Source organism: Sycon ciliatum, chromosome 10 (assembly GCF_964019385.1).
Source record: "Sycon ciliatum chromosome 10, ocSycCili1.1, whole genome shotgun sequence".
Lineage (NCBI taxonomy): Eukaryota > Metazoa > Porifera > Calcarea > Leucosolenida > Sycettidae > Sycon > Sycon ciliatum.
This window is the reverse complement of record NC_088652.1, coordinates 28,813,577-28,840,094: the sequence shown is the minus strand read 5'-3', so window position 1 is coordinate 28,840,094 and position 26,518 is coordinate 28,813,577. Positions and strand designations below refer to the sequence as shown.

The following is a 26,518-nucleotide window of genomic DNA, read 5'->3' as shown; positions in this document are numbered from 1 at the left end:
CAGAGTCGACAGCGTACCCGTGCGCGCAGGGGCCAGGCCCAGGATGCCACGCGGGACCAGTCCCAGGATGCCACGCGGGCCACGACTGATGAGGGCGATGTGCAGCATGCTGGCCAGCGCAACTTTGAGCTGGAGGAGGACAACAACGAGCCCCAGACTCTGGACATCATTGCTGACGACAGCTGGCAATTAGTTGCACTAGAACCCCCAGGGCCAAGAAAGCAGTAATCTTTGTGGGCAACCTAGGTACAAACTGCTCTGAAGAGAGCATCAAAACTTTCGTGAAGCAGCGCTCTGAGGCAATGGGATCAACGGCCAGTGTTCATAACAGCAGCATCCACACAACGCAGACGGGAAAGGTGTCAGCTAGGATTTGTATAGATGCCACAGACCTGAGCCTCGTGACAACTCCGGACTTCTGGCCAAGGCCTCTATACGCCCGGCCATGGGAGTACCGAGACCGTCCGAAGCCCAACCGACAACACCCTGCCGGCACTGCGAGAGGTGACCCTTCATCTGATGGTGCTGACAGCGCTGACAACGACAGCACGGCATCTGCTGGCATCCCGCAATGATCAGTGCAGCTCCGCCGCTCCGCTGGCTGGTGACCAACGCATTTGGCCTCACCAACAAGCTGGGAGAGCTGCAGCATGCACTGCTCAACGATAACTTCGACATAGCGGTTATCACAGAAACAAATTTCTCGGCCCAGACCGTAGCCTCTGAGACAATATTTCCAGAATACTCGCCTCCCATCCGACGTGACCGGATGCATTTGGTGGCGTCATTGCTGTATGGGTGAAGTCCGGCCTCCCAGTGGTACACCTCGACCAGATTCCCACTGATGACCACGAAGTTCTCTGGCTCGCAGTGAGTCTTTCTATGCAACAATCTGTTGTTATTGGTGCCTTGTATCGGCCTGGATCCTGTGCGGACAACGACACCTGTCTGATTGAGTATCTTGGACCTGCACTAGACGTGGCCCGCACTAACGGCACTCACATAGTGCTAGCTGGGGATTTTAATGTCCATCACGAGACTTGGCTCTGCAGCAGCAAAACAACTGTAGCTGGAGAGGCCTTGGAAGAATTGTGTGCTGAGCATTACTCCACCAGCATGTCTTGCAGCCGACTAGGGGTCTAAACACCCTGGACCTCGTCCTCTCCAACATGCCCGTTCCTATCGTCACCACTGTGAAAGCGCCACTTGGTCGCTCTGACCATGGAGTTGTACTTGCCGCCTTTTATCTCACCTTGATGTTGAGCAAGCTACCTCCAGGACTGTCTGGCGCTATCATCAGGCAGACTGGGGGCGCCTGCGGGCCTTCTATCGCACTACTGACTGGTCCACCATTGTGACTGACGACCCTGAAGAGTCCTGCAGGAAGCTAAGTGACGTCATCTCCAGCGGCATGCAGAAATTTATCCCCGCCAAACAGCTTGTTACCCGCCCAGCAGACCCCAAATGGTGGACTCTTGAGTGCACCACAGCATTGAACACTAAAGACAAGGCATGGAAGGCCTGGAGACGCAATATTTTCAGCGAAGCCCATAAGGCTAGCTTCATGCGCTCAGTAGAAGATGCTATCCTCGCGAATGTGCGAGCTCGCACATCCTGGAAACTGAGAGTTCGTCGGAAACTGTCACGCGGAGGAGGCCTGAGAGACAAGCAATGGTGGTCGGTGCTCAAATCTGCTGCTGGCGCCAGTCATGGCTTGTCCATACCATGCTTGGTGGATGACGCTGGTCACCAACTCCGCATGGATGCTGCCAAAGCAAACTGCCTTGGTCGCTACTTCGCCAATAAATGTAGCCTTGGAGATGATGACTTGGGCCCGGGGCCAACCCGGGGTCACCCTTCTTACCCGAATCCACTTCCGCCTGCAGGCGGAAGTGGATTCGGGTAATGCAAACAGTGAAACGCCTCCTGAACCAGCTCGACGTCCGGTCCGGACAACATCCCTGCCCGAGTGCTCAAAGAGTGCTCCCATGAACTTGCATTGCCTCTCACGTCCCTCTTCGCCCTGTGCTTCCGTAAGGGTGTTCAGCCAGAGGCCTGGAAGAGTGCTCGAGTTGTGCCAGTCTACAAGAAGGGCAGCCTATCCAACCCTAAGAATTACCGCCCAGTCTCCCTCCTCCCCATCATCTCCAAAGTGATGGAGCGTATTGTGAACTGCCAAATTGTGAATCACCTTGAAAAACATCATCTCTTGTCAACCAAGCAGTACGGATTTCGCAGTGGCCTTGGAACAGCGGACCTACTAGCAGTGCTTGGGCATGACTGGTCGCTGGCAGCTGGTTCTGGTGGCTGTGCCCACGTTCTGGCTGTCGACATTGCTGGTGCGTTTGACCGCGTGTCGCACCCCGGCATCCTACACAAAGCGGCCACTCTCGGTATTGGCGTTGGCCTGCTGCAGTGGCTACGGGACTATCTACGAATCGCACACTAAGGGCAATCGTCAATGGAAAAGAATCTGCTCAATTCCACATTAAAGCTGGCGTACCCCAAGGCAGCATCCTGGGACCCACCTTATTCTTGATGTAGGTCAACGATGCTGAGACCTGTCTTTCCCCATCAACGCGAATGGGTGTGTACGCAGATGACACCACGCTGCACACCATCATACGATCCAGAGATGACTCTGCTGGCAGTATTGCAGACATGCAATCTAGCCTGGATCGATTGAGTAGCTGGGGAGAACAATGGCGAGTTCGCTTTGAGCTGACAAAGTCGCAGCTGCTGCATATTGGCCACCACCGCAACCCCTAGCCACTCCCAGACCTAACATACGGAGCCCATGATATTCCCTGCGGGGACGAGCTGAAGCTCCTGGGAGTGACCTTCGACAGCAAACTCACCTTCAAACGCCATCTCCGCAATGTTTCTCTTCGTGCTGTAGCCCGGCTAGGATTTCTGTGTCGAGCATCAAGTTTCCTTGGTCGTGAAGGACGCTTGACAATGTACAGAGGCTTTGTACGCCCTGTACTCGAATACACACCATTGATATGGATGGGCGCAGCCAACTCTTACCTGCAAAGTATCGACCGAGTACAGTGGAAGGCCCTTGCTATCATTGGTCCTGACGCCTTGCTGCAGAGCCTAGCTGCCCGCCGCCAAGTGTACGCTCTCACGCACATGTACACGCTAATGTACCTTCAAGACCATCCAGACCTCTCTGCGCTCGTGCCGCCTTGCCAGGAAGCTAGCCTCGTCCCGCGGACAAGGTCGCAGCTCCGTGTCCGCCACCAGCATCAAATACAAGCAGTGCTCTTCCCTACGGCCCCCAACTTTCTCCAGCGTTCGTTCCCATAATATTATGGTGTAGTGGATGAATGGAACAGGCTTCCGCAAGACATATTTCCGGATCTGATGCCCCAGTTGAAGTCTCTCCAATCCTTCAAGACGAAAGTCCATCGCCACTTGCGTCAAAATAATTGGCTTTGGGCTACGGACTCACTGTGAGGCTACGTCACCCGTCAATGAACAACTACCCTCGTCCATCATCTCTTTCTTGTTTTATTTTATTTCTCTTTAGGCTAACGCAAGTTAGCAGCCAGCCCAGCGAGCTGGCCCAACCTGTACGCATGCGCTAGTCACGTGGGCACGCGCCCTTCAAAATCCTGTACAATGTCTCTTGCATGTCATTGCTGTTTGGACTTTCGAGCGTGCAACTTGCGGAACATGTGTTCCCAAACAATTACCTTCCCACCCTCCCACCCACTAGCTCAATTCATGTTTCTGGCACACACATGGCAGTACCGTATTTCCCCGTAAGTTAGTTCTACCCAATGACTTAGTACCCCCTATAAAAATACACTTTCCACTGCCGAGGTTATCACCCCGAAAGACAGTTCCCCCCGAAAGATAGTAAGTTCGTACCCGTCCTACATGTACAGACACCGTACAGTACATACATCATATGCACAGACACTAGAGTTGCGCAGGCTTCCCACTGCGTGTCATTTATCCCCGATAAAATAGTACTCCCCGAAAGATAGTAACACCCCTGAAAGTTAGTACTCATGTGGCTGCTAAGTTCGAAAGTTAGTACGTACTAACTTACGGGGAAATACGGTATCTGTATAGTCCATGAGAATATAATTATGCTCTCAACTGGTTATGCATCTCTATATATTTAGCATTTGGCGGCTCTACTCAGAAGCCATTGGCGGCTCGATGCGGAGTCATTGGCGGCTCGATGCGGAGTCATTTGGCGGCTCGATGCGGAGTCATTCGGCGGCTCGATGCAGAGTCATTCGCCGGCTCGATGCGGAGTCATTTGCTGGCTTGATGCGGAGCCATTTGCCGGCTCAATGCGGAGTCATTCGCCTGCTCCAAGAGGAGTCATTTGCTGACTCAGCTGCAGAGCCATCATACTAGTAGCTCGAATCGGCACTCCCAGCTTAATCCAAAATTCGGTTGCTCTGTTGTGAGGTGGGGGGATGCTAAATGAGCGTTAGCATGCTAACGCGAGTTAGCAGCCAGCCCAGTGAGCTGGCCCAACCTGCACGCATGCGCGAGTCACGTGGGCACGCGCCCTTCAAAATCCTGTACAATGTCTCTAGCATGTCATTGCTGTTTGGACTTTCGAGCATGCAACTTGCGGAACATGTGTTCCCAAACAATTACCTTCCCACCCTCCCACCCACTAGCTCAATTCATGTTTCTGGCGCACACATGACGGTATCTGTATAGTCAATGAGAATATAATGCTCTCAACTGGTTATGCATCTCAATATGTCGCCAAATGCTAAATAGCATTTGGCGGCTCTACTCAGAGCTATTGGCGATATGTCGCCAAATGCTAAATAGCATTTGGCGGCTCTACTCAGAGCTATTGGCGCCTCTATGCGGAGTCATTGGCGGCTCCATGCGGAGTCATTTGGCGGCTTCTTGTGGAGTCATTCGGCGGCTCCATGCGGAGTCATTCGCCGGATAAGGTCATGTAACTCATGTTGGATAGCCACATGGTAAGCCTATGGGACTATGACCAGCCGCTTGCACAGTAGCACTACGTTGCACGTACGATGATCTTCCTGCCTCTGCGCACATGCATAATGATGTGTCACACTTGATGTATCGTGTGTAAGAAATATCGGAAATAAGAATAGAAAGTCGTTTTTCAAACACCCACGCTATAACCGATACCTACTGTACAAGATGTTTGTCGTATGACCTACAGACAGGACACCAGCTCCACAATACGAGCATGAAAGTAGGAGATGGTGGAGCGCTCTGGTGGTACTCTACAGTCCATGCAGTTATCAACAAGTTACAAGCTAGCACTAAGACATACCAGTAACAATGTAAGTGAGCATTTCATCAAGTGCTGCTATAAGTTTGTACACACACTTGAGAGGAATCAAAAGAGTTTCTGCTGTAACTCTGAGTTGCACGGTTATAAGTTTGTATAATTATCTATAAGTGACTGGAATTTGAATTTGACTGGAATTTCGAAAAAAAGTAACTTGACAAAAATAATTATATTTCTGAAATATTAACCTCCTTGGCCTCCTTGGCCTAATAAAAATATTCCATTACTGTATATGTATTCATAAAATTCAAAAGAAATGTTTCATGTATCTGCATGACTATAAGTAGTAATTCTGCAACGGGCATAGTAACCTGGTGTGGTCCTCTACAATTAGCTGTCTCTACTGTCTAACCTACTAGACTATTTCATTTCCGTATATTTAGTGGGGTGGTGATCAAGCATAACATAATGTAGCTAACATTTGGCAAATGTGACTAAGGAAGAATGGATTTGATGAATAGCATAGCCAGTTAGTAAGATCGAGAACACACAACGGAGAGAGAGAGAGAGTGAGAGAGAGAGAGAGAGAGAGAGAGAGAGAGAGAGAGAGAGAGAGAGAGAGGGACAGAGGGAGAGAGAGAGAGAGAGAGAGAGAGAGAGAGAGAGAGAGAGAGAGAGAGAGAGAGAGAGAGAGAGAGAGAGAGAGAGAGAGAGAGAGAGAGAGAGAGAGAGAGAGAGAGAGAGAGAGAGAGAGAGAGAGAGAGAGAGAGAGAGAGAGAGAGAGAGAGAGAGACAGGGAGAGAGAGAGAGAGGGAGAGAGAGAGAGAGAGAGAGAGAGAGAGAGAGAGAGAGAGAGAGAGAGAGAGAGAGAGAGAGAGAGAGGGAGGGAGGGAGGGAGGGAGAGAAAGAGAGAGAGAGAGAGAGAGAGAGAGAAGAGAGAGAGAGAGAGAGAGAGAGAGAGAAAGAGAGAGGAGAGAGAGAGAGAGAGAGAGAGAGAGAGAAGAGAGAGAGAGAGAGAGAACAGTACCAGTGCGTGCTGCGTGAAGTGCTTGACACCTCAATCTGTGATGGAGCAAACAGAGATACGAAGACGATCACATAATAGTATACACCAGAGCTAGAATGGATTGGACGCATGCACATGCACACATACACACATACACACACCACACAAACACATGCACACACAAACACACACACACACACACACACACATACACCCTGAATCCACACTCATGCACACAAATTAAAAACATTTCTGGCGTTTTAAGATGCGACTAGCACTCCGGAAAATATGCTATATAGTAGTACATGCGCTCCAATTTTCCAGTCGTCAGGAACTTTGACTTTTCTCCAATTTGATTCATGCATAACGGATACCTCAACAGTATACTTTCTATCACAGCTGGGACAATATCTGATGAGAAACACAGCATCGCAGCCAAACAACAGACGTACATTGCAATGACTTATTCCGAATTCAGGTAGTGCAAGAAATGAATGCAACCTACCGTTTACACACGAGCCTGCCGTGGCAGAAGCTGGTTCATCTTGTCGACCTTGTCGGGATAGATACCCCAGCGATTGATCAGCTTCACCAGCTTGCTGTAGCCAGCCTGTTCCTCGCTGCTTACAATGTTGACCAACTTTTCGTTGTGAGTGCGCGTTCCATCTAGTTTCTCAATCCTCTTCAAGTCTTCTATCTGCTCCAGATCGGCGAAGAACCCGGCCGCTTGCGCCATCTTACGAAATGTTCCCGCTGGTAATTTGCCCAACCAAGGCGAAATATCGGTTAGAAAGGCACGCTGTTGGAATGGGTCGCCGTACGACTTCTCATCCTCGTCTAATCAAAATATACATGGGATAAAAACACACACATGAACAAACATACAAAAAATGATTTATGGCCAGCCGCATACGTTAGGTTAACACAGCCAGGTTCTAGAGTGTCGATGTGCATCACTCCAGTCTGGACCTGTACATCATCAGTGGTTGATCTAAGTATGCTTATACCATGGCAATGGCTAACCTGGCAAGGATTCTTGGCATCTAAATCACTGTTGTGCTACATGCATGTGGCTCCATTTCACTATGCCATGTATACTTTTATACACACCAAACACTGTATTTAACATACATATACCCAATCTACAGACAGAACTGTTTCATCCTTTGTGGACTTGTCAGCATACACATACACATACTGTATAAGCATAATGCATGGTGTACAGATGAACGGAATTCCGTAGAATCTCGTAGAATCCCGTAGCCCCTGTTTGGTGTTGAATGTGAAGAACCCTATTGTGTTTACTGCTATTTCCACTGTAGGGGATCCTGGTGCTGCTGTTTCAGCTGCTGCTGTTGATACTGCTGCAGCTGAAATTGCCACTGCTAGTGCTTCTGCTGCTGATGCTGGTGAAGGTGCTACTGGTGATGCTGCTGAAGGTGCTACTACTGCTGATGCTGCTGGAGGTGCTACTGGTGATGCTGCTGCAGCTGAAGTTGCCACTGCTTGTGGTGATACTGGTGAAGGTGCTACTGCTGCTGATGCTGCTGCAGCTAACAGTGCTGCTGGTGCTTGGGGAGAGGAAGATAGTTATTTTTTTAGTGATGTAAGGAATATTCGAATTATTCGAATATTCTAGAATACCAACACCAGAAAGAATATTCGAGTGCAGGCAGCATGATTCGATATTCGAAAAATCGAAAAATTGGCACTTTTTGGTTGTGTTATTTAGCTCCAACCTTGATCTCCTGAACAGTATTGAGGATGACAGTAAAGAAAATATTTTCTGAGAACTGTGAAGCTTGTTCTTGAGTAAAGTCTGCTCGTAAGCAGTGGGAATGTGATCTGTATGCAACATGAATGTTGAGTCTGATGGAGTGAAGTGATCGACGCCCATCACAAGAATAATAGAATATTCGTTCGTTCGTCAAAGCAATATTCGAGAGATTATTCGTTCGAAGAAAACCCCATTCGTTACATCACTATTATTTTTCCTTTAATCCCTTTAAGAGTCCATGAAGACAAGGGAACGAAAACGTTTGGTTCTAAAATTTCCTAGTGTTCATCTGGACCGGTGTGGATGGCGTGGATGCATGTACTGCATTCAAGAACAACCAGCTTCATTTAACACGAAAGAGTGGTAGCGACCTCGGCGATAATCGTATAAGAAAGTTAGTTGCTCCCACACTGAAATAGTCAGTGGTGAGTCAGTCAAGGGTCAAGTCAGGTCGACGGGAATAGGGCGAGTTGCAGTGTGAGAGCAACCAACTTCCTTACAGCTTCCTTTAACGTAAACATTATTAAAAGATTGCGCAGGTGTTCTTAGCCGTTCCCCAGTCATGATCGGCAGAGATAAAACACCAGTTCACACAACAAGTTGACAACAACCTGCATCAAGCAGTGGAGTCGACTTGGTTACGTATGCCCATTTCAGCTGATGCTGCACTTGATGGGTTGCCAAGGCAACACCAGGATACAACAGTTCTGTACCTGGAGGTGTCAACGATGTCGGTTTAGCCGCATGCGCAAGCCTGGGCTTCTTCATGCAGGGAGCATGCTCGTCATCAGCTGAGCCTACAATGTGTAGGCAATAGAGAGACACAAAGAAAGCAGCAGCTTGTCACGAATTCAGACTGCAGCCACCTGACTGTAGACCAATCAATGCTAACAGAGTACAAGGATATCACCTCCTCATCAAAGTCTACACATACACGTGCATACAGTGACAAGAGGGTATTCAGGGCATGATTTACTCGAACCAAGATGCATAGCAGAAAGTGCAACGCACTTTCACGTTTGTATAGCAGTTTTTCATTTTGCGTAGCAGTTTTTCCATACGCACCCGGTTACATTACTGCACACTGTAAAACGGATTTTTGCACGGTAATTTCAATCGACCAACCTGATGGTCCTCCATAGTACAATGGACTGGTGATATTAAGCTGATGATCAAGAGAGAGAGAGAGAGAGAGAGAGAGAGAAGAGAGAGAGAGAGAGAGAGAGAGAGAGAGAGAGAGAGAGAGAGAGAGAGAGAGAGAGAGAGAGAGAGAGAGAGAGAGAGAGAGAGAGAGAGAGAGAGAGAGAGAGAGAGAGAGAGAGCAGTGTATTCGCGCTTGGATAACAATGGAGTAATCAGAAACTCAAAGGTAAGAGCAACGCTAGTTTAGTTAAATACAATTTAAATTTATTATGATTATGAGAAGTACATCATAAGAAAACGTTTAACAGCAACGTTTGTTAGTGCACAATACTTCTTAATCAATGGTGATTTCGTCGTGCTTTCTCTTGTAGGGCTGAACATCAGGGGCGGCGAGGAGTGCTGAAGAACTTGTCAACAGCTGCAGAGACGTCGGAAGCGCTTGGGTCTGGACCCTCAATGGCAATCCGCATCAGGTGGTCAAGGGTTTCTTGCTTCAAACTGCACCGCCAGTCAGTTTTAATGCGGCGCATCGCACTAAAACCTCGTTCGACGATAGCATTGCTGACAGGGAAGAGGAGAAGGATCTGGATCAGAAGCCATAGATTCGGGTACTGATTCTGGTGCTTCGCAAGGACAAGCCAAACATTACTGCTGGACAGGTGATGCGAGGATGAGTGCCGGTATGACTTGAAGGCATCCCACTCTGATACAACAGCTTCACGATCTGCAGCTGCGAGAACACCTTGAAAATGGTCAAACAGAGACAGAAGAGTATCCAGACCGAACTCTTCGAGCGCCGAATCTTCTCTTGCCCATGATGATGTGTTGAGGATGCCAACACCCTTGAAGACTGGCTGCTGCTCAACGTCACGGAACCGATCATCCAGGCAACGCTGGATGGCATCTGCATACTCAATGCGAGCTTGATGGAACGCACCAAGGCTGGCCTGTGTCACCTTGTGAAGTTTCACACCCTTGAAGTACACGCCGCTGTCATCACCACCATCATTGTCAGCATCCAAGAACTCCTCCACGTCAGCAAGGAAGGTGTGCAACTGTGTCTGCTCTTCCACAGCGTTTTCAGTGCGCATGCGCTAGATCATGGCCCTACAAGCGGACAAGCTGGATAGAGCAAATTGCAGGTCGACAGAGCTACACTGCAAATTAATAGACAGCGCAGCAAGCGGTGTTAGCATCACGTTGAATGCCACAAGGTTGCACACGAACTTGAAGCTAGTCAACTGCTTCAAGTAGCCTCTGAATCTTGCAATGTCGGCAGTGTTATCCTCAGCCAAGTTGGGGAAATGTTGCACAATGACTGGGTAGCAGCTGATCAAGGCTTTGACAGCCTTCCTCTTATGCTGCAATCAACGGGTACCATGAGCTTTCTGAGGCTTGATGATGTGCTCCTCCATCCCCTCAGCAACACTGTGTAGATCAGGGAGGCGCTTGGGCCTCTTTGTGTACACATAGTAGATGTCGATCAGCATAGTTGATATATCTTCCAAATACGTTTTTCCAAAAGCATCCTTGGCTGCCAGCTCCAAGCGGTAGTTGAAGCAGTGAACTGCAACAAGCCAGGGCATGGCGTGCTCAGACCTCAGCAGAGCTGCAACACCACGACGAACACCCATGTTGACTGCAACACCACGACGAACACCCATGTTGACTGCAACACCACGACGAACACCCATGTTGACTGCAACACCACGACGAACACCCATGTTGACTGCAACACCACGACGAACACCCATGTTGACTGCAGCACCACGACGAACACCCATGTTGACTGCAACACCACGACGAACACCCATGTTGACTGCAACACCACGACGAACACCCATGTTGACTGCAACACCACGACGAACACCCATGTTGACTGCAACACCACGATGAACACCCATGTTGACTGCAACACCACGACGAACACCCATGTTGACTGCAACACCACGACGAACACCCATGTTGACTGCAACACCACGACGAACACCCATGTTGACTGCAACACCACGACGAACACCCATGTTGACTGCAACACCACGACGAACACCCATGTTGACTGCAGCACCACGACGAACACCCATGTTGACTGCAACACCACGACGAACACCCATGTTGACTGCAACACCACGACGAACACCCATGTTGACTGCAACACCACGACGAACACCCATGTTGACTGCAACACCACGACGAACACCCATGTTGACTGCAACACCACGACGAACACCCATGTTGACTGCAACACCACGACGAACACCCATGTTGACTGCAACACCACGACGAACACCCATGTTGACTGCAACACCACGACGAACACCCATGTTGACTGCAACACCACGACGAACACCCATGTTGACTGCAGCACCACGACGAACACCCATGTTGACTGCACCACCACGACGAACACCCATGTTGACTGCAACACCACGACGAACACCCATGTTGACTGCAACACCACGACGAACACCCATGTTGACTGCAACACCACGACGAACACCCATGTTGACTGCAACACCACGACGAACACCCATGTTGACTGCAACACCACGACGAACACCCATGTTGACTGCAACACCACGACGAACACCCATGTTGACTGCAACACCACGACGAACACCCATGTTGACTGCAATACCACGACGAACACCCATGTTGACTGCAACACCACGACGAACACCCATGTTGACTGCAACACCACGACGAACACCCATGTTGACTGCAACACCACGACGAACACCCATGTTGACTGCAGCACCACGACGAACACCCATGTTGACTGCAACACCACGACGAACACCCATGTTGACTGCAACACCACGACGAACACCCATGTTGACCGCAACACCACGACGAACACCCATGTTGACTGCAACACCACGACGAACACCCATGTTGACTGCAACACCACGACGAACACCCATGTTGACTGCAACACCACGACGAACACCCATGTTGACTGCAGCACCACGACGAACACCCATGTTGACTGCAACACCACGACGAACACCCATGTTGACTGCAACACCACGGCGAACACCCATGTTGACTGCAACACCACGACGAACACCCATGTTGACCGCAACACCACGACGAACACCCATGTTGACTGCAACACCACGACGAACACCCATGTTGACTGCAACACCACGACGAACACCCATGTTGACTGCAACACCACGACGAACACCCATGTTGACTGCAACACCACGACGAACACCCATGTTGACTGCAACACCACGACGAACACCCATGTTGACTGCAACACCACGACGAACACCCATGTTGACTGCAACACCACGACGAACACCCATGTTGACTGCAACACCACGACGAACACCCATGTTGACTGCAACACCACGACGAACACCCATGTTGACTGCAACACCACGACGAACACCCATGTTGACTGCAACACCACGACGAACACCCATGTTGACTGCAACACCACGACGAACACCCATGTTGACTGCAACACCACGACGAACACCCATGTTGACTGCAACACCACGACGAACACCCATGTTGACTGCAACACCACGACGAACACCCATGTTGACTGCAACACCACGACGAACACCCATGTTGACTGCAACACCACGACGAACACCCATGTTGACTGCAACACCACGACGAACACCCATGTTGACTGCAACACCACGACGAACACCCATGTTGACTGCAACACCACGACGAACACCCATGTTGACTGCAACACCACGACGAACACCCATGTTGACTGCAACACCACGACGAACACCCATGTTGACTGCAACACCACGACGAACACCCATGTTGACTGCAACACCATCTATGCAAAGGCACACAAGTTTCTCTTGCCAATCATCCACTCCAAGTGAGAGGAAAGTACTACGCAAACACTCGATCGCTCCAGTTGCTGTCCCACTGCTGACGTCCTTCAAGGCAAGGAATCGAGTTTGGACTTGTCCATCACAAATGAAGGAGATGAAAATCAACTCCTTCTCCACAACGCCGCTATCCGTTGAGCCATCGATGAGCGCGGTGAGAAATGGTGATTTCTTCATTGCCTCAACAACGTCGTCGCGCATAGCTTCGCCGATCGTCGAAGTGAACTCACTGCACTTGTTGGCCGTGCAGTACGTCGAGCCAAGAGATACGCCATGTCTCTTCTCCAGCTGGATTAGAGCAGGGAACTTCGCAAAGGGAATCTCCTCCGCAGCAATAAAATACGCGATCTCGAATAACTTCGACACGCGACAGCGGTCCTCAGCGTTCGCACTGGCAACTGTTTTACCAAGCGGAGTTGACTTGTAGATGGCAGCGAGCGACATGGACTTGTTCTTCACCAAATTCATCGCCTTCACATGCATGTCTGATTTCGAGTGCTTCGCTATGTTGTCTTTCTTCAAGGCACTGCCCGAAATCCCATCCACAAATGCTCGACTAAAATTCCGGAGAGCACGAAGAGACGATTCGTTCTCACGGCAAACTCTGCAGTGGATGCCGGTGACACTGGACGGGCCACTTTCGACCACGATCCACTCTTTCTTCGGGTCTAACTCGCACCTCCATTTCTCGACGGTGCTTGGTCGCACAGACATTTTCCTACTGTTACTTATAAAAATGAGAAAGTGAAGAGGACTTCATGATCCGTGCAGCCTGCAACTGTAACTAGTGTAAGTAAGAACTATAAGTACACCTGGTGCATCCGCGGACTCCACCATCCGCACAGCCCGGTACTTGTAAGTAAAGTACGGTATAGATCTACACTAGCACACGACTAGACTTGCACTAGTACTGACTAGACTTGCACTAGTACTGACTAGACTTGCACTAGTACTGACTAGACTTGCACTAGTACTGACTAGACTTGCACTAGTACTGACTAGACTTGCACTAGTACTGACTAGACTTGCACTAGTACTGACTAGATTTGCACTAGTACTGACTGAGTACATGTACTGTTGCAAGTCGGGGTCCCAGGTGCGGTTTTTGTGTGCTACCGTACCGTGATGGGTGCACAGTACATGTCGGGTACAGGTACCAAAGTGCGGCATGCATCGCAGTTTTTTGCTCAACAACTTTGACATTGCATCGCACGTAGGTGCAATTGCGTCGCAAACTGCGATGCGATACCGGATAAATCATGCCCCGGTATTGCAAAACAATTCAACCAGCTCAGGGGCACTCACTGGCTCTGAAGATATTTTCGCCGGTTGAACCACACAATTAGTATATTCGGACGTCACCGAGAATGTTCAAATACAAAGGAAATTTAGGCCACCAGCCTCATGCTCATTTTCTCCGAAATTCGCCCGCAATCGAACGGCTCCTACACTCCCAGAGAATAAGGTTGACTCCAGAACTACTTCAAACTACTTCCTCCGCGTCATCGAAATTGTCGCAGTTTGACTTTTGATATAAAACGGGGTATTTACTCACCAGCACTCGTACCAGAGGCAAGGAATCAGACATAGGCGATGGTCATCAGTATAGGGTGACGGCAAAGTTCTGTTTTCTGTTATTGGAAGCTGGAATTTTGAACTAGACGCAATTTCTTCGCTGATGTCGCTGCGATGGTAATTTCGACTCGCTGAGATCAGTCAGGCGTTGCAGCCTGCACATTTCTCGTGCTTATGGCCATTCACTCAAGCCTCATCACTGTTTTACCTTAGCTGGGGTGAGAATGACTTCGTGGAACAAGTGGCAGCGCTTGGAGAAACATCGAGGGGTCAGCAAACTAAATGCCTGCAACAGCGATAAAATTTGTCGCTCTGGCCGAGACACTCAGTACATGATTGTACCTGCAAGAGCCGTGTAGACTCTACACGTAGTGCTGTAGTGATGCACGCGCAGGTGCCGTACCATGGTATACCAGTGAATCAGGGCCGGGCAGTGATGCTGAAAAAGAGGGCGCGCTGGACGTGATAGTACACTTACCTACATGAGCTGTGACCACACAGGCAAAATAAATGGGCATGCCACGGCTAAAAAAGTTCATTTCAAGATCGAGGTGATTCCGCCGACGGTAATCAACCGACCTCGCAACGATCGTGTATTCTTACTAGGCTTCGTTGGTGGTGAAGTAGAAATCATCCAGAGCTAGCAGACGACAAGCATAGCAGCTCTTGTCCTGTGGAGAAAGTCAAAACGTTTGAGATGAGGCGCGACCAACTTTCAACCTTCCTTGAAATATTTCGGAACGATATTATTGCGTCCATTGACATCAGCGACGACGAGGACTTCATCTCTGCATGAAAACTCTCAGTCCAACTGTCCTGGAACGTTACTCTAGTCTTCAGACTATTATACTGTAATAAGTTTTGAATGGCTTAGCTTATGGAGTTGTCAGTAACAAGTGACAAGTCACTAGTCAAACTGCGACAATTTCGATGACGCGGAGGAAGTACGTCTACTCATAACGAACTTAGAAGTTGCGACTTCGGCGGTAATAGTCATGAAGTTGATTGTTCCAACTAGGAACACACGCTTCTTACCGAACTTGACACTTGACTGACTCACGACTGCCATCCGGAGCCGAGTGGAAGGTGCGACGTGCTCCTCGTGTGCTCCGGATGGCAGTCGTGAGTCAGTCAAGTGTCAAGTTCGGCAAGAAGCGTGTGTTCCTAGTTGGAACAATCAACTTCATGTTTACTCATAATTTGCTACATACACACGGCTAAAACTCTGCCGTGTCCTTGCTGGGGAAAATATATTCACCAACCGGCATCATTGAAATACACATGAATCACAGTGTCCAAAAGCAACCAACCTCTCTTGTCGCCTTTCTCCTCTCCACCGATGAACGGTTCAATCGAGCTCACAAACGCATGCCGGTCGGCAATCTGATCGAATGTCTTTTCACTGCAGTGCAGAGTGGTACCGATAACAAAACAGCACAAAACAGAACGAAACAAAAACTAGAAACAGGTTCACGTTCTAGGTAAGGCCGTAACAGAAGAGCCTCCCTCAGTGGACAGTAGTAGAGCCTCTCCCTCCAGTGGACACTATAGAGTACCTGCCCTCCTCTCCCCCCCCCCCCCCCGTGGACAGTAGAGCACCCCCCCCCCCCCCCCCCCAGTGGAGCACCCCCCCCCCCCCCCCCCCCCCGTGGACAGTAGAGCACCCCCCCCCCCCGTGGACAGTAGAGCACCCCCCCCCCCCCCCGTGGACAGTAGAGCACCCCCCCCCCCCCCCCGTGGACAGTAGAGCACCCCCCCCCCAGTGGACAGTAGAGCACCCCCCCCCCCCCCCTACACACTAAATGTGCAGGCAGCGTGTTGTCAGTGTTTCCATTACCCTGAACACTTCGTTAATGAAAGCGGCTGATTAGTTAGCTCCAAGGCAACGTATTTGACCTCTTATAAACCTGCGAGGAAAGCCTTCACTAACCCAATGGCACCAAGCGACATGAATTCAGCGTCGTGAACACCGCTTTCACCAGCGCTGTGATGACCACTTCCTGGAGCACCGTCACCACCGCTTCTACTGTCCACACTGGCACAGGCTTCTGCTGCAAGGAAACAGACGGCGTGCCATTGGAGTGGCCAAGAGACATTCACACGCACGCGCGCACACACACGCACACACACGCACGCACACACACGCACGCACGCGCGCGCACGCACCCGCACACACACACACACACACGCGCGCGCGCGCACACACACACACACACACACACATGCAGATGCAACGTATACATGTACACACACACAGGTGGGCACGCACACACGGTTTATTGCAGAAGTTTATTGTCGCCACTGAAACAAACATGGTTCACTTCGTACTCGGACGGACCCCTCACTCCTCCAAAATGAACACAGTTTGCAATGCTGGACACCACAAATCAAGTGCATCTACACGTAGTGCATTGTAGAGCAAGTTATGATTTTCGACCTCCCACCCTCCTCCTCCTCCTCTGCCACGGACGATGTTCGCTTCAGGGCGACAAAATATGACAGCGACCCCATAGCAATTCTATGACAATGTAATGTCAGTTGTCTAGGGCCCAAAACAGAGTCAGAACTGCAGTGTTGGCTGGGATCAAACACCAGCTTGCGGTGAGAAGAGGCTCAAATTTTACATTCTATCCACACCAGATATGGTCCTGTGCTCATGCAGTGTTCAATACCCGAACGGGAATAGCTACCTCAAAACGAAAATAGAACAGCGTACCGGTTTCCTTGCGACTCACACGAATGCGGACATCATGCAAAACATCATTTGGAAGTAGCAGATCTGTTTGAATTGTGCATCCAACTAACCTGAAGGAAGAGAGGTCGATCTCGGGTCAAACAGCCTTCCACATGCATCCTGCAGGTATTGCAAGAGACCAAGTACACGCAAGCACATGCCCACGCCCACACACGTACACACACACACCCACACTCACGCACACACACACACCCACACACCCGCACATGCCCACCCACACCCGCACGCACACACCCTCACGCACGCGCACGCACACACACACACATACACATGCACACACAAATACATGTAAATACACACGAGCAAAAGCACACATGCATGCAAACACGCACACGCACAAGCCATAATTGCCGAAGTCAGAGTAGGCTCAAAATGGTTATCTCCTCATCCACATGACGGGAATACGTGGCAAGTTTTAAGAAAATAGAGACATGGTGCAACTTTGTGTGTGAAGAACTCTCCTCCTAAACAGAGATAATACAGAATTACAACAAGACCTGGTGGAAATTGTCTCTTGGTTCGTGCCCCCCCCCCCCCCCTCCACAAAAACATAATATTATGAACTAAAGCTAGCGGCAGGCGCTACTAACGTAATGTCTTTTGCATAGCTGCGGGAATTCAATCAGGTCAAGGCTCTCACCTGGTCAAGGCCCAGCCAGAACATGGCCTGCTCACGGATCATCTGTATATCCCGCTTCTTTGAACCTGTACACAGTGGGTAGTCTTCAGCCACTAGGGTGGAAGTGTCCAAGGCGTGCGCACAGCTTGGTGCGCAGCACGTAGATAAGCCATGCTGTAAACACTCCTCGTCCGATGTTTCTCCGCAGGGGCATGGCAATGTGCTGATCACTTCGACCTGCAGGCCCCACTTCCGTAGCACTGTGCGCACGATTGCCCGGACTTCATCCAGCGTAGACTTTCCGCTGCCGCCGTCTCGGCCCTTGCACTCGACGTACACTTGTAAGCCGTAGCGTGTATAGTGCAGGTGCAGCCACGGCCAAACGCTGTTCCAGCGAAGGCGAACGCTGCACCGTGACAGCGTGGCAGCCGAGCGATTGTGTGACTTCAGCAGCACCTCCACCACGCATTGCCAGTACAGGAACACGGGAAAGTGCATCAACTCATCGCTGTCTGCGTGCTTAAAGGACACGTAGGCACAGCAACGAGGCAGCTGGGGGTCCGTGCCCATGTCCCGGACGATTGCAGGTACAATAAACTCGTGCTCATCCTGCACAATTGCCAGGACTGAGAGCCATTCTAGGATTTCAAAAATGAGCTTGAACCCATCACTGCTTGCTCTGAATGCTTGCCACGCCTTAGCATGGTCGCAGTAAGACTGACCCTCGAACATCTTGTTGAGAGCTTTGCGTGCCAGGGACTCCGTCATGAACCCAGACTTATAGCGCCGCACTTCGTGCCTTGTGATGTCTCGGTCAAGCTTCATGTAGACAAAGGCATTGACACAGTCCAGGATGAACTGGGGCTCCAGGATGACCGTGTCTTTCAGCTTGAAAGTTGGGAAGTACGCCAGGTGGCCTGCTTCGTGGCAGTACTTCAGCAGCAGCTGTATTTGCCGGTCACTGCAGTCATGTGGAACAGCCTTGACTTGCTTCGCTATGAACTTTGCCTCCTTGAAGGAAATCCAAGGCCACGTGACCTCCTGCTTGAGCGTGTGTATGGTTATGCAGAATCGGAGCCATGGAACAGGGATGTTACGCTGGCTCTTCCGGCAGCGGTCGATGATGGCCTCTCTCAATCGCTGCAGCTCATCTGCTTGTGCTGCACTTCCAGTGGATCTGGTGCTGTCGATTTTGAAGTACGATGTTTCGTTCCAGACAAGGTACTTATACGGCGAACCTTCGATATTCTTTCGAAGTAGTTTACAAGGATCAGGCAAATCGGTTTTCTTCCACATGTCACTCTGACACCCCACTACAAACACATCATCATCATCTGCAGCACTCTGGTCTGTGCTGCTGTCAGCTTTCGCATTCAGCAGCAGCATGTCGAGCCAGCTTAGCAGCTGGTCTAGGCGAGTCGCATTGGCCGGTAGAGTGGCCCGCTCGATACATTCTTCCTGGCTGAACTGAAATTTATCGAGCTTGGGAAGGGTCTCTAGAAGGTTCAGAGAAGAATTGTATGTGGCAATAAAGGTTGTGTTTTTGGCCATGAAGAGGGGCTGCACGGATTGGTAGACTTGCTGCCCTCCAAGGTCGCGGAATGTGATGACGGTATAGTCGGGCGTGTTGGCCCGGTCAGAGATGTACTTTATCCGGTCTGCGTTGAGAAATCCTGTGATCGTCTTGTGGATTTCCTCGCGCATTGCTGGCCCGTCGCTGGTGCTGCTGCTGCTGCTACTGCTGTCCTCCATAGGTCCTGCATGGGTCCCAGCCACAGGATCCTCTCCTGCTGGGGCTCTCTCTCTGTCATCTTGTGTTGTCTCTTTGTCTTGGGGATGATTCGAAGTGGATGGTTTGCACATCATGGTGATGACGTAGAGTCGACTCAGAGCATCTGGCATGTCTGGGCATTCGATGAATCGACAGTCATCAGAGATGCTTGTAGTTGCGTAGGACGTGCGCATGCCGGGCGTGCTGAGTTCATTCTCATCGTGCATCTTCTCAAGCAACGCCTTCAGCAAGCTGGTCTTTCCAACGCGCGCCGCACCAAGTATTGCCACGTGCAGGAAATGGATGACGGTCGTACCGCCCAACCTGGCTGCCTCCTGCTCTGCTGCTTCGAGTTCACTGATACTTGGCAGAACAGCAGTATCTCCTGGGCACAGCGATAAGCACAGCACACATCAAAAAATGTTGTGTAACTGCAGGTGACATTTACAGTTTGTTGTTTCTTTTGTATTGCTAGCAAGAAATCATACAGTACAGGCAACAGGAATGCAAAACAAGTGAGAGTGCATCTTCACTGCATGCACTCGTATTATGAGAAAGCCCGCTTGACTCGCAAGTTTACGGTCACAGGTGGGTCTGAAAGTCATTGCTTCCCGCAGAATAACCACTCCATCACAGGAATATTGGCAGACAAGAGACACCTGTTATGGTGTTGCTACAGTTGAGGCACTGGGCTTTATAGAGTCCAGGGGCGTCACACACGGTACCACCAGCACCACCACGCTTGTACCACTTTTCGCCCCGGGTGCTGCGCCCAATTCATCCAAAAAACAAGCAATAAAAGAGCACTAAAATGTGCCCTGTTCACCCAAAAATCACTATTTATCAATGTTGCAAAGAATAGCAAAATCGCGAACAAATATTCTAACAAATATGAACAGTACGAAAAAATATTCTACTATTCTACCCTTACAGACGAGCCCATTTCAGCACACTATACTTTCTTGTTTATTTGAGCCAGCGCGTGCTAAGACATGACCACAGCTTTTGTGGAAAACGTCGAGAAAATCGTGATTTGAACTCCGCGACAACAAAATACGAAGTGGAGTGCGACGCGAGTTGCTGTTCTTGTTCTCCTCGGTAGACTGGACTGTTCTGGATGCAACTCTTTGTTGCAAGTACATGAAAGTTTATTCGTTTGAGTTTGGATTCCATGTTGCACTGAGTCTCCTAAAACGGATCGTCAACGGTGTATCGAAGGAAGAGGCTAATGTACTTCGGAGCGGAAGAAGTCGACATCCTCGCGTTCCATGCGCAGGATGAATTATTTTGTTTTTGTCTCTCAAAACTCTCCTACACGGAGCTAGCTTTACGATCCGACATCACGAATTTCTACTGACTTGAAACTAAGTAAAGTGGACTGATACGATTCGAAACTAACCGGGAATTGCTACAAACTACGAAGAAGAACATAATTATTTCTTGCGAAGGTGCAAACTACAAACGGCGCGTAGCTCAAACTTTTGATGCCATTCAACGAAAAGTGTAGTGGATAGTCACTACTGGAGGGTTCATAAAGGCACACTTGTCTGTTGTGAAGTCGGGGGTTCGCCCCGTACATTGGTATTTTGTATGGCAAGACAATTTCTGAAAATGCAAAAATGGGTTACGGGGTAACTGTTTCCCATGCCCCCCCCCCCCCCCCCTACTATTTTGACCTGGCTAGAACCCTGCCATCATATCTTCTTGCTAATGGTACTACTTGGGGACATACAGCTCTATTGCTTCCAACTGGACATTTGCTTCGTTAGTTGCTGCTCATCATGGGCAAGTTGCCGCTAGCAGCCTAGCATTGCTTGCCAGCTCTTCGAGCTTTTGCATTATGAGACCAGTTACTCAAAGTAACACATTGTTTCCAAAGCCAGTCCTTGTTGCCCTGACTGAGTGTGAATATGTGAGGGATTGGATGCTAAATATTATTCCAATCAGTGATGCACACTAACCCATTTTTCAAGAACGAATACTCTATCGAATACCAAATCTTCGAACGAACGGATAATCTAGTGTTCGTTGAAATTTCTTGACGGCCCGGAAACTTCTGCATTGCGTCTGTGCTTTTTGCCTGGGATACCTTCGCATCCGTGGCAGCTACAGCCGTCGAGCCAGTAACACGCCGTCGGATAAGATGTTCCCGCATTGAGCTCGTAGTCAAGCCATTGAACTTGAGTTTGCATTGAACTTTTGCGCCTCCATCAACTTTCTCGAAGTGCTCCTAAACGGAGCTGCTACGACCAGCTGTGCCAGAAGCCATCACGAAAAACGAACTGGATATCCAGAACGTTCTTCAAAGTGAAAGAGAGGGATGAGTTGGACCGCACTAAAATAGTAAAGAAGAAGGCACCATGGGCTCCCACTTCGCAACAGTACAGTGTGGGTACTGTATTCGTACAATTACACGTGCCCTTCGCAACTGTACTACAGTGCCGGCACTCTATTGTTACTACTACTAACTGTCTGGCGAGCGCTCACACATCCCGGATTCGTCAAGTACACATACGGTAACCGCTGTACTGTAATCTGTAGCAGCGGCCCTAGCTCTATTGCCGCTAGCGCAGGGTCCACATGTACTCGTACAAAACTAGCATGCATGCCACACATAGAACATGATTGTACAGCTCTTCGAACGAACTTTATTACTATTCGACTATTCGTGTGCATCACTGGCCATTCGTAACTTTTTGGCGAAAAAGAAGTTTGAGAACTGATTTGTCACTTACCTGCCTGCGGCTGTTTGGCCTCCTTCATAGAGAGTCAGAAAAAACAGAGACACAAATCACACATATGTGTTAGACATGCTCTCTCTCTCTCTCTCTCTCTCTCTCTCTCTCTCTCTCTCTCTCTCTCTCTCTCTCTCTCTCTCTCTCGTCGTTCATTTGCCCTCGCTGGGCAGTATAGTTTAGGCCCTAGCGGGCAGTATGCTTTTCCCTTGGCGGGCAGGTTGTCGGCCTCGGTGGCTGTTCGTTTGCTCAATAGGCAGTATGATTTAGCCCTCGGTGGGCAGTATATAATCGGCCCATGGTGGGCAGCATGCTTTGGCCCTCGGTGGGTACTATGCTTTATCCCTTGGCGGGAAGTTTGCTTTAGCCCTCGTTGGGCAGGCTATTGGCCTCGACGGCCGTTGTGCAACCTCGGTTGGGCAGTATCCTTTAGCCTTCGGTAGGCAGGTTGCTGGCCTCAGCGGCCATTCGCACGCCCTCGATTGGGCTATACGCTTATTCTTGCGCCCTCGGTCGGGCTACAATCATGCGCCCTCGGTCGGGCTATAATAATGCGCCCTCGGTGGAGCTATAATCATACGCCCTCGGTCGGGCTACAATCATGCGCCCTCGGTCGGGCTATAATCATGCGCCCTCGGTAGGGCTATAATCATGCGCCCTCGGTGGAGCTATAATCATTCGCCCTCGGTCGGGCTATAATCATGCGCCGTCGGTCGGGCTAAAATCATGCTCCCTCGGTCGGGCTACAATCATGCGCCCTCTGTCGGGCTACAATCACGCGCCCTCGTTAGGGCTATGATCATGCGCCCTCGTTAGGGCCATAATCATGCGCCCTCCGTCGGGCTATAATCATGCGCCCTCGGTCGGGCAATAATCATGCGCCCTCGGTCGGGCTATAATCAAGCGCCCTCGGTCGGGCTATAATCATGCTCCCTCGGTCGGGCTACAATCATGCGCCCTCTGTCGGGCTACAATCACGCGCCCTCGGTCGGGCTATAATCATGCGCCCTCGGTAGGGCTATAACCATGCGCCCTCGGTCGAGCTATAATCATGCGCCCTCGGTCGGGCCATAATCATGCGCCCTCGGTCGGGCTATAATCATGCGCCCTCGATCGGGCTATAATCATGCGCCATCGGTCAGGCTATAATCATGCGCCTTCGGTCGGGCTATAATCATGCGCCCTCGGTCGGGCTACAATTATGCGCCCTCGGTCTGGCTATAATCATGCGCCCTCGCTTGGGCTATACGCTTCTTCGCGCGCCCTCGCTTGGGCCGTATGCTTTAACTCTCGATGGGTAAGCTGTTGGCCTCGGCGGCCATTCATGCGCCTGCAGCGGGCAGTTTACTGGCCACGTTGGCCATTTGTGCACCCTTGGTAGGCAGTATGCTAACGGCCCACGGCGGGCAGGATTACTTAGCCCTCACTGGGCTGGCTGTTGGCCTTGCTAGCCGCTTGTGCCACCGGTCCACGGTGGGCAGCTGCAGGCTAGCCCTCGGTGGGCCGTTCGTGCGTTTGCCCCCGGTGGGCAGTGTGAATCACTGACGATCGGACGTGATGATGTGACTCAACTATTATCGTTTGTTTTCTTGGAACTGGTCTATCATCACGTACTATTATCTTTAATCAAATTGAAGTCATGGCAACCCCCAAACCTATGTGTTGATTGCTTGTGAGTGAGTGCGTGAGTACGTTGTTGTACGCACAGACGGGCGTGGGAGTGTCTGCAATTATGTTTGTGCACATGAATGTGTGTGTGTGCGTGTGTGTGTGTGTGTGTGTGTGTGTGTGTGTGTGTGTGTGTGTGTGTGTGTGTGTGTGTGTGTGTGTGTGTGTGTGTGTGTGTGTGTGTGTGTGTGTGTGTGCGTGCCTATGCAGAGGTATGCCCGCAGACCTGGGTGTGTACCCGTGGGCCTGGGTTTTAAATTTTTAAATTCCCGTTTGAAAAAATATCCCACACACTACATTTGCAGCGCGCACTTTCAACATCGGCACTTTTGCTCGTGTGCAAAGTATAATCGTGAGCACAAGGGCCCCGGCCAAGTTCAAAAATTAGTTGCAAGCGTGTGTCCAAGTTTATCGTATGCGAGTAAATATCCTTGGAAACGGTACGATAAATTTGAGTTTGCACGTCGTGTGAATGGCCTACTTCCTCCGTTAACAAAAACTTTAAGATGGATTTTTGAGAGACTGGTTTGCACACAAACTGCTGTGAAATGAGTCGCAATCACTTTCTCGGCCTTCCCTCGCCTGCCATGAAAAAGGTACCATGCAAGGAAAGCGACCTTTCACAACAAGCGAGCGGAATCGATGGTTGAGCTGTGGCAACATAGGTGAGGACAGTAATGGCGAGCGTAATTGAAATATCACTTCTCCGAGGGGGGTAATACACTGCTTGGCCTCTCTACTACTCTAGCACTGAGTTTGCGAGCGATGGAACGGAGCAGCAAGCCCGCACAATGAGCGAGTGAACAAGGAGGTGCTCCGATCGCACGGCGCAATGAAAATCTGAACTCAGGTTCTTGTTCAACCTGCGCAAAGCCCAGATTCGAATGCTGATGACCGTGCATTCTTTCAGAAGTCTGCAGTCCGACGCAAGTCTCGTGGCTAAAGAAAGTCGACTGGACTTGCTAGCCGCTGCCGTTCAGTGCTGGCAGGGTATCAATCACAGAAAATGGAATCAGTTTGGCTGTGCCTTTAGTAGTCCTTTACTCCTCGTTTCGCGGAGTTCTGGAGAGCAAAGATGAAACCAGGGAGTCGTAAAATATTTTTACGACTCCCTGGTGGAAACGAGTAATCACCACTGCGGCGGATCACGCAGCTTGAAAGCACACTTACCTCAACGACGGCGACATCAAGTTCAGCGAAGTGTGATCAAAGAAGCCGAGGCAAGGCTGAAACGAGCTCAACAACGACTCGAACAAGATGACGACTCGCGCGCAGCAGATGACGGCAGCGAACCAGGGTCAAAAATGAGTCGAGCAAAAGCGACGCAAACTGAACTATCTGCTCATTCTGCCAATAGTTTCTCTTGTAAAGATGCTGTACATAGGCTGAACTACCTTCGTCCAGTGATTTGCAGGCGATACAAACTGTTCTTGACCTATTTTAAGCGTTTTCATATCAATCAAAATCCATCACGAAGTTTTTGTTAACGGAGGAAGTACTTTGTCCGCCAAGTTAAAATTGCCACTTATCTTCACTCTTGTCTCAAAACGAAAATACAAATATTCGAAGCATGCCACGATCAGAAAACGCTACGTATATGATACTTTACACGGCAGAAAGCAGCTCAGCCGAAAATCCTAGCAAGTTACACATCCTCCTCGCCACTATCGTCGCTGGAGGAAGAGCTCAAAACATTCAATCCAGACAGATGCTGCTCGTTTCATAGCTTGTTCCACTTCTCCTCGTCTCGAATTACGCTCAAAGGCAGTCACCTGTCGTGCCTGTCATCTTGCCGCTCAGAAGCTGAGTGAGAGTACCCGTGTGGTGGCTGTATGTGTTATCCCCGTTCGTCGCAATAAATGCCTTTGTTTGAGGCAAAAAGGCAACACCACATCACTGCCAGTTTTCAAATCGCCTCTTGCGCTTGTCGTACTTGCTGATCACCACCCAAGCAAGCCGCTGGTGCTTGTAGTGCAGTGATAGCTTCTGCTTGCTGTAGCACATGTGCGTACTGCACCTAACGTCTTGCACCAGTGTTCCACTGACTCTGGAGCAGGCGTAGCTCTTTTCTGCGAGATTCCTGCAAGTTGTTTGCACGAGAGTTTCCCTCAGGAGTTGGTGTTTATTTTGATCAGCTCCTTTGCCAAGTCCTCTGTGAGCTTCAGAGTGTGTCTGCCGGATTGGTCTCGCATTCTGGAGATGTCGATATGATCTGTAGTTTCTTCGTCGGTGATTTGCTGGTGAGAACGCTTCACTAGGCGCTGTACAGTGCGAGTATTCAAATTCAAGCTAGCGATGCGCTTTTTCAGCTTTTCTATGCCTCCCCGCGGAAATCCATCCTTGCCA

The 26,518-nt window shown here is 50.1% G+C and overlaps 1 protein-coding gene across 1 annotated transcript in view; it reads right to left on the bottom strand.

The window, feature by feature from the left end:
- Positions 1-6,175: 6,175 nt before the first annotated feature.
- The window catches only part of LOC135825939 (uncharacterized), a 25,817-nt gene continuing 5,474 nt past the window's right edge, over positions 6,176-26,518 (bottom strand). The window contains exons 7-14 of the mRNA XM_065338580.1: positions 22,505-22,526; positions 18,020-20,154; positions 17,430-17,478; positions 16,555-16,675; positions 15,935-16,026; positions 8,751-8,834; positions 6,766-7,097; positions 6,176-6,316 (exon numbers count right to left, since the gene is read on the bottom strand). Coding sequence (XP_065194652.1) covers positions 6,769-7,097; positions 8,751-8,834; positions 15,935-16,026; positions 16,555-16,675; positions 17,430-17,478; positions 18,020-20,154; positions 22,505-22,526 — 2,832 coding nt within the window. The 3' untranslated portion in view covers positions 6,176-6,316; positions 6,766-6,768. The remainder of the gene's footprint in view (positions 6,317-6,765; positions 7,098-8,750; positions 8,835-15,934; positions 16,027-16,554; positions 16,676-17,429; positions 17,479-18,019; positions 20,155-22,504; positions 22,527-26,518) is intronic.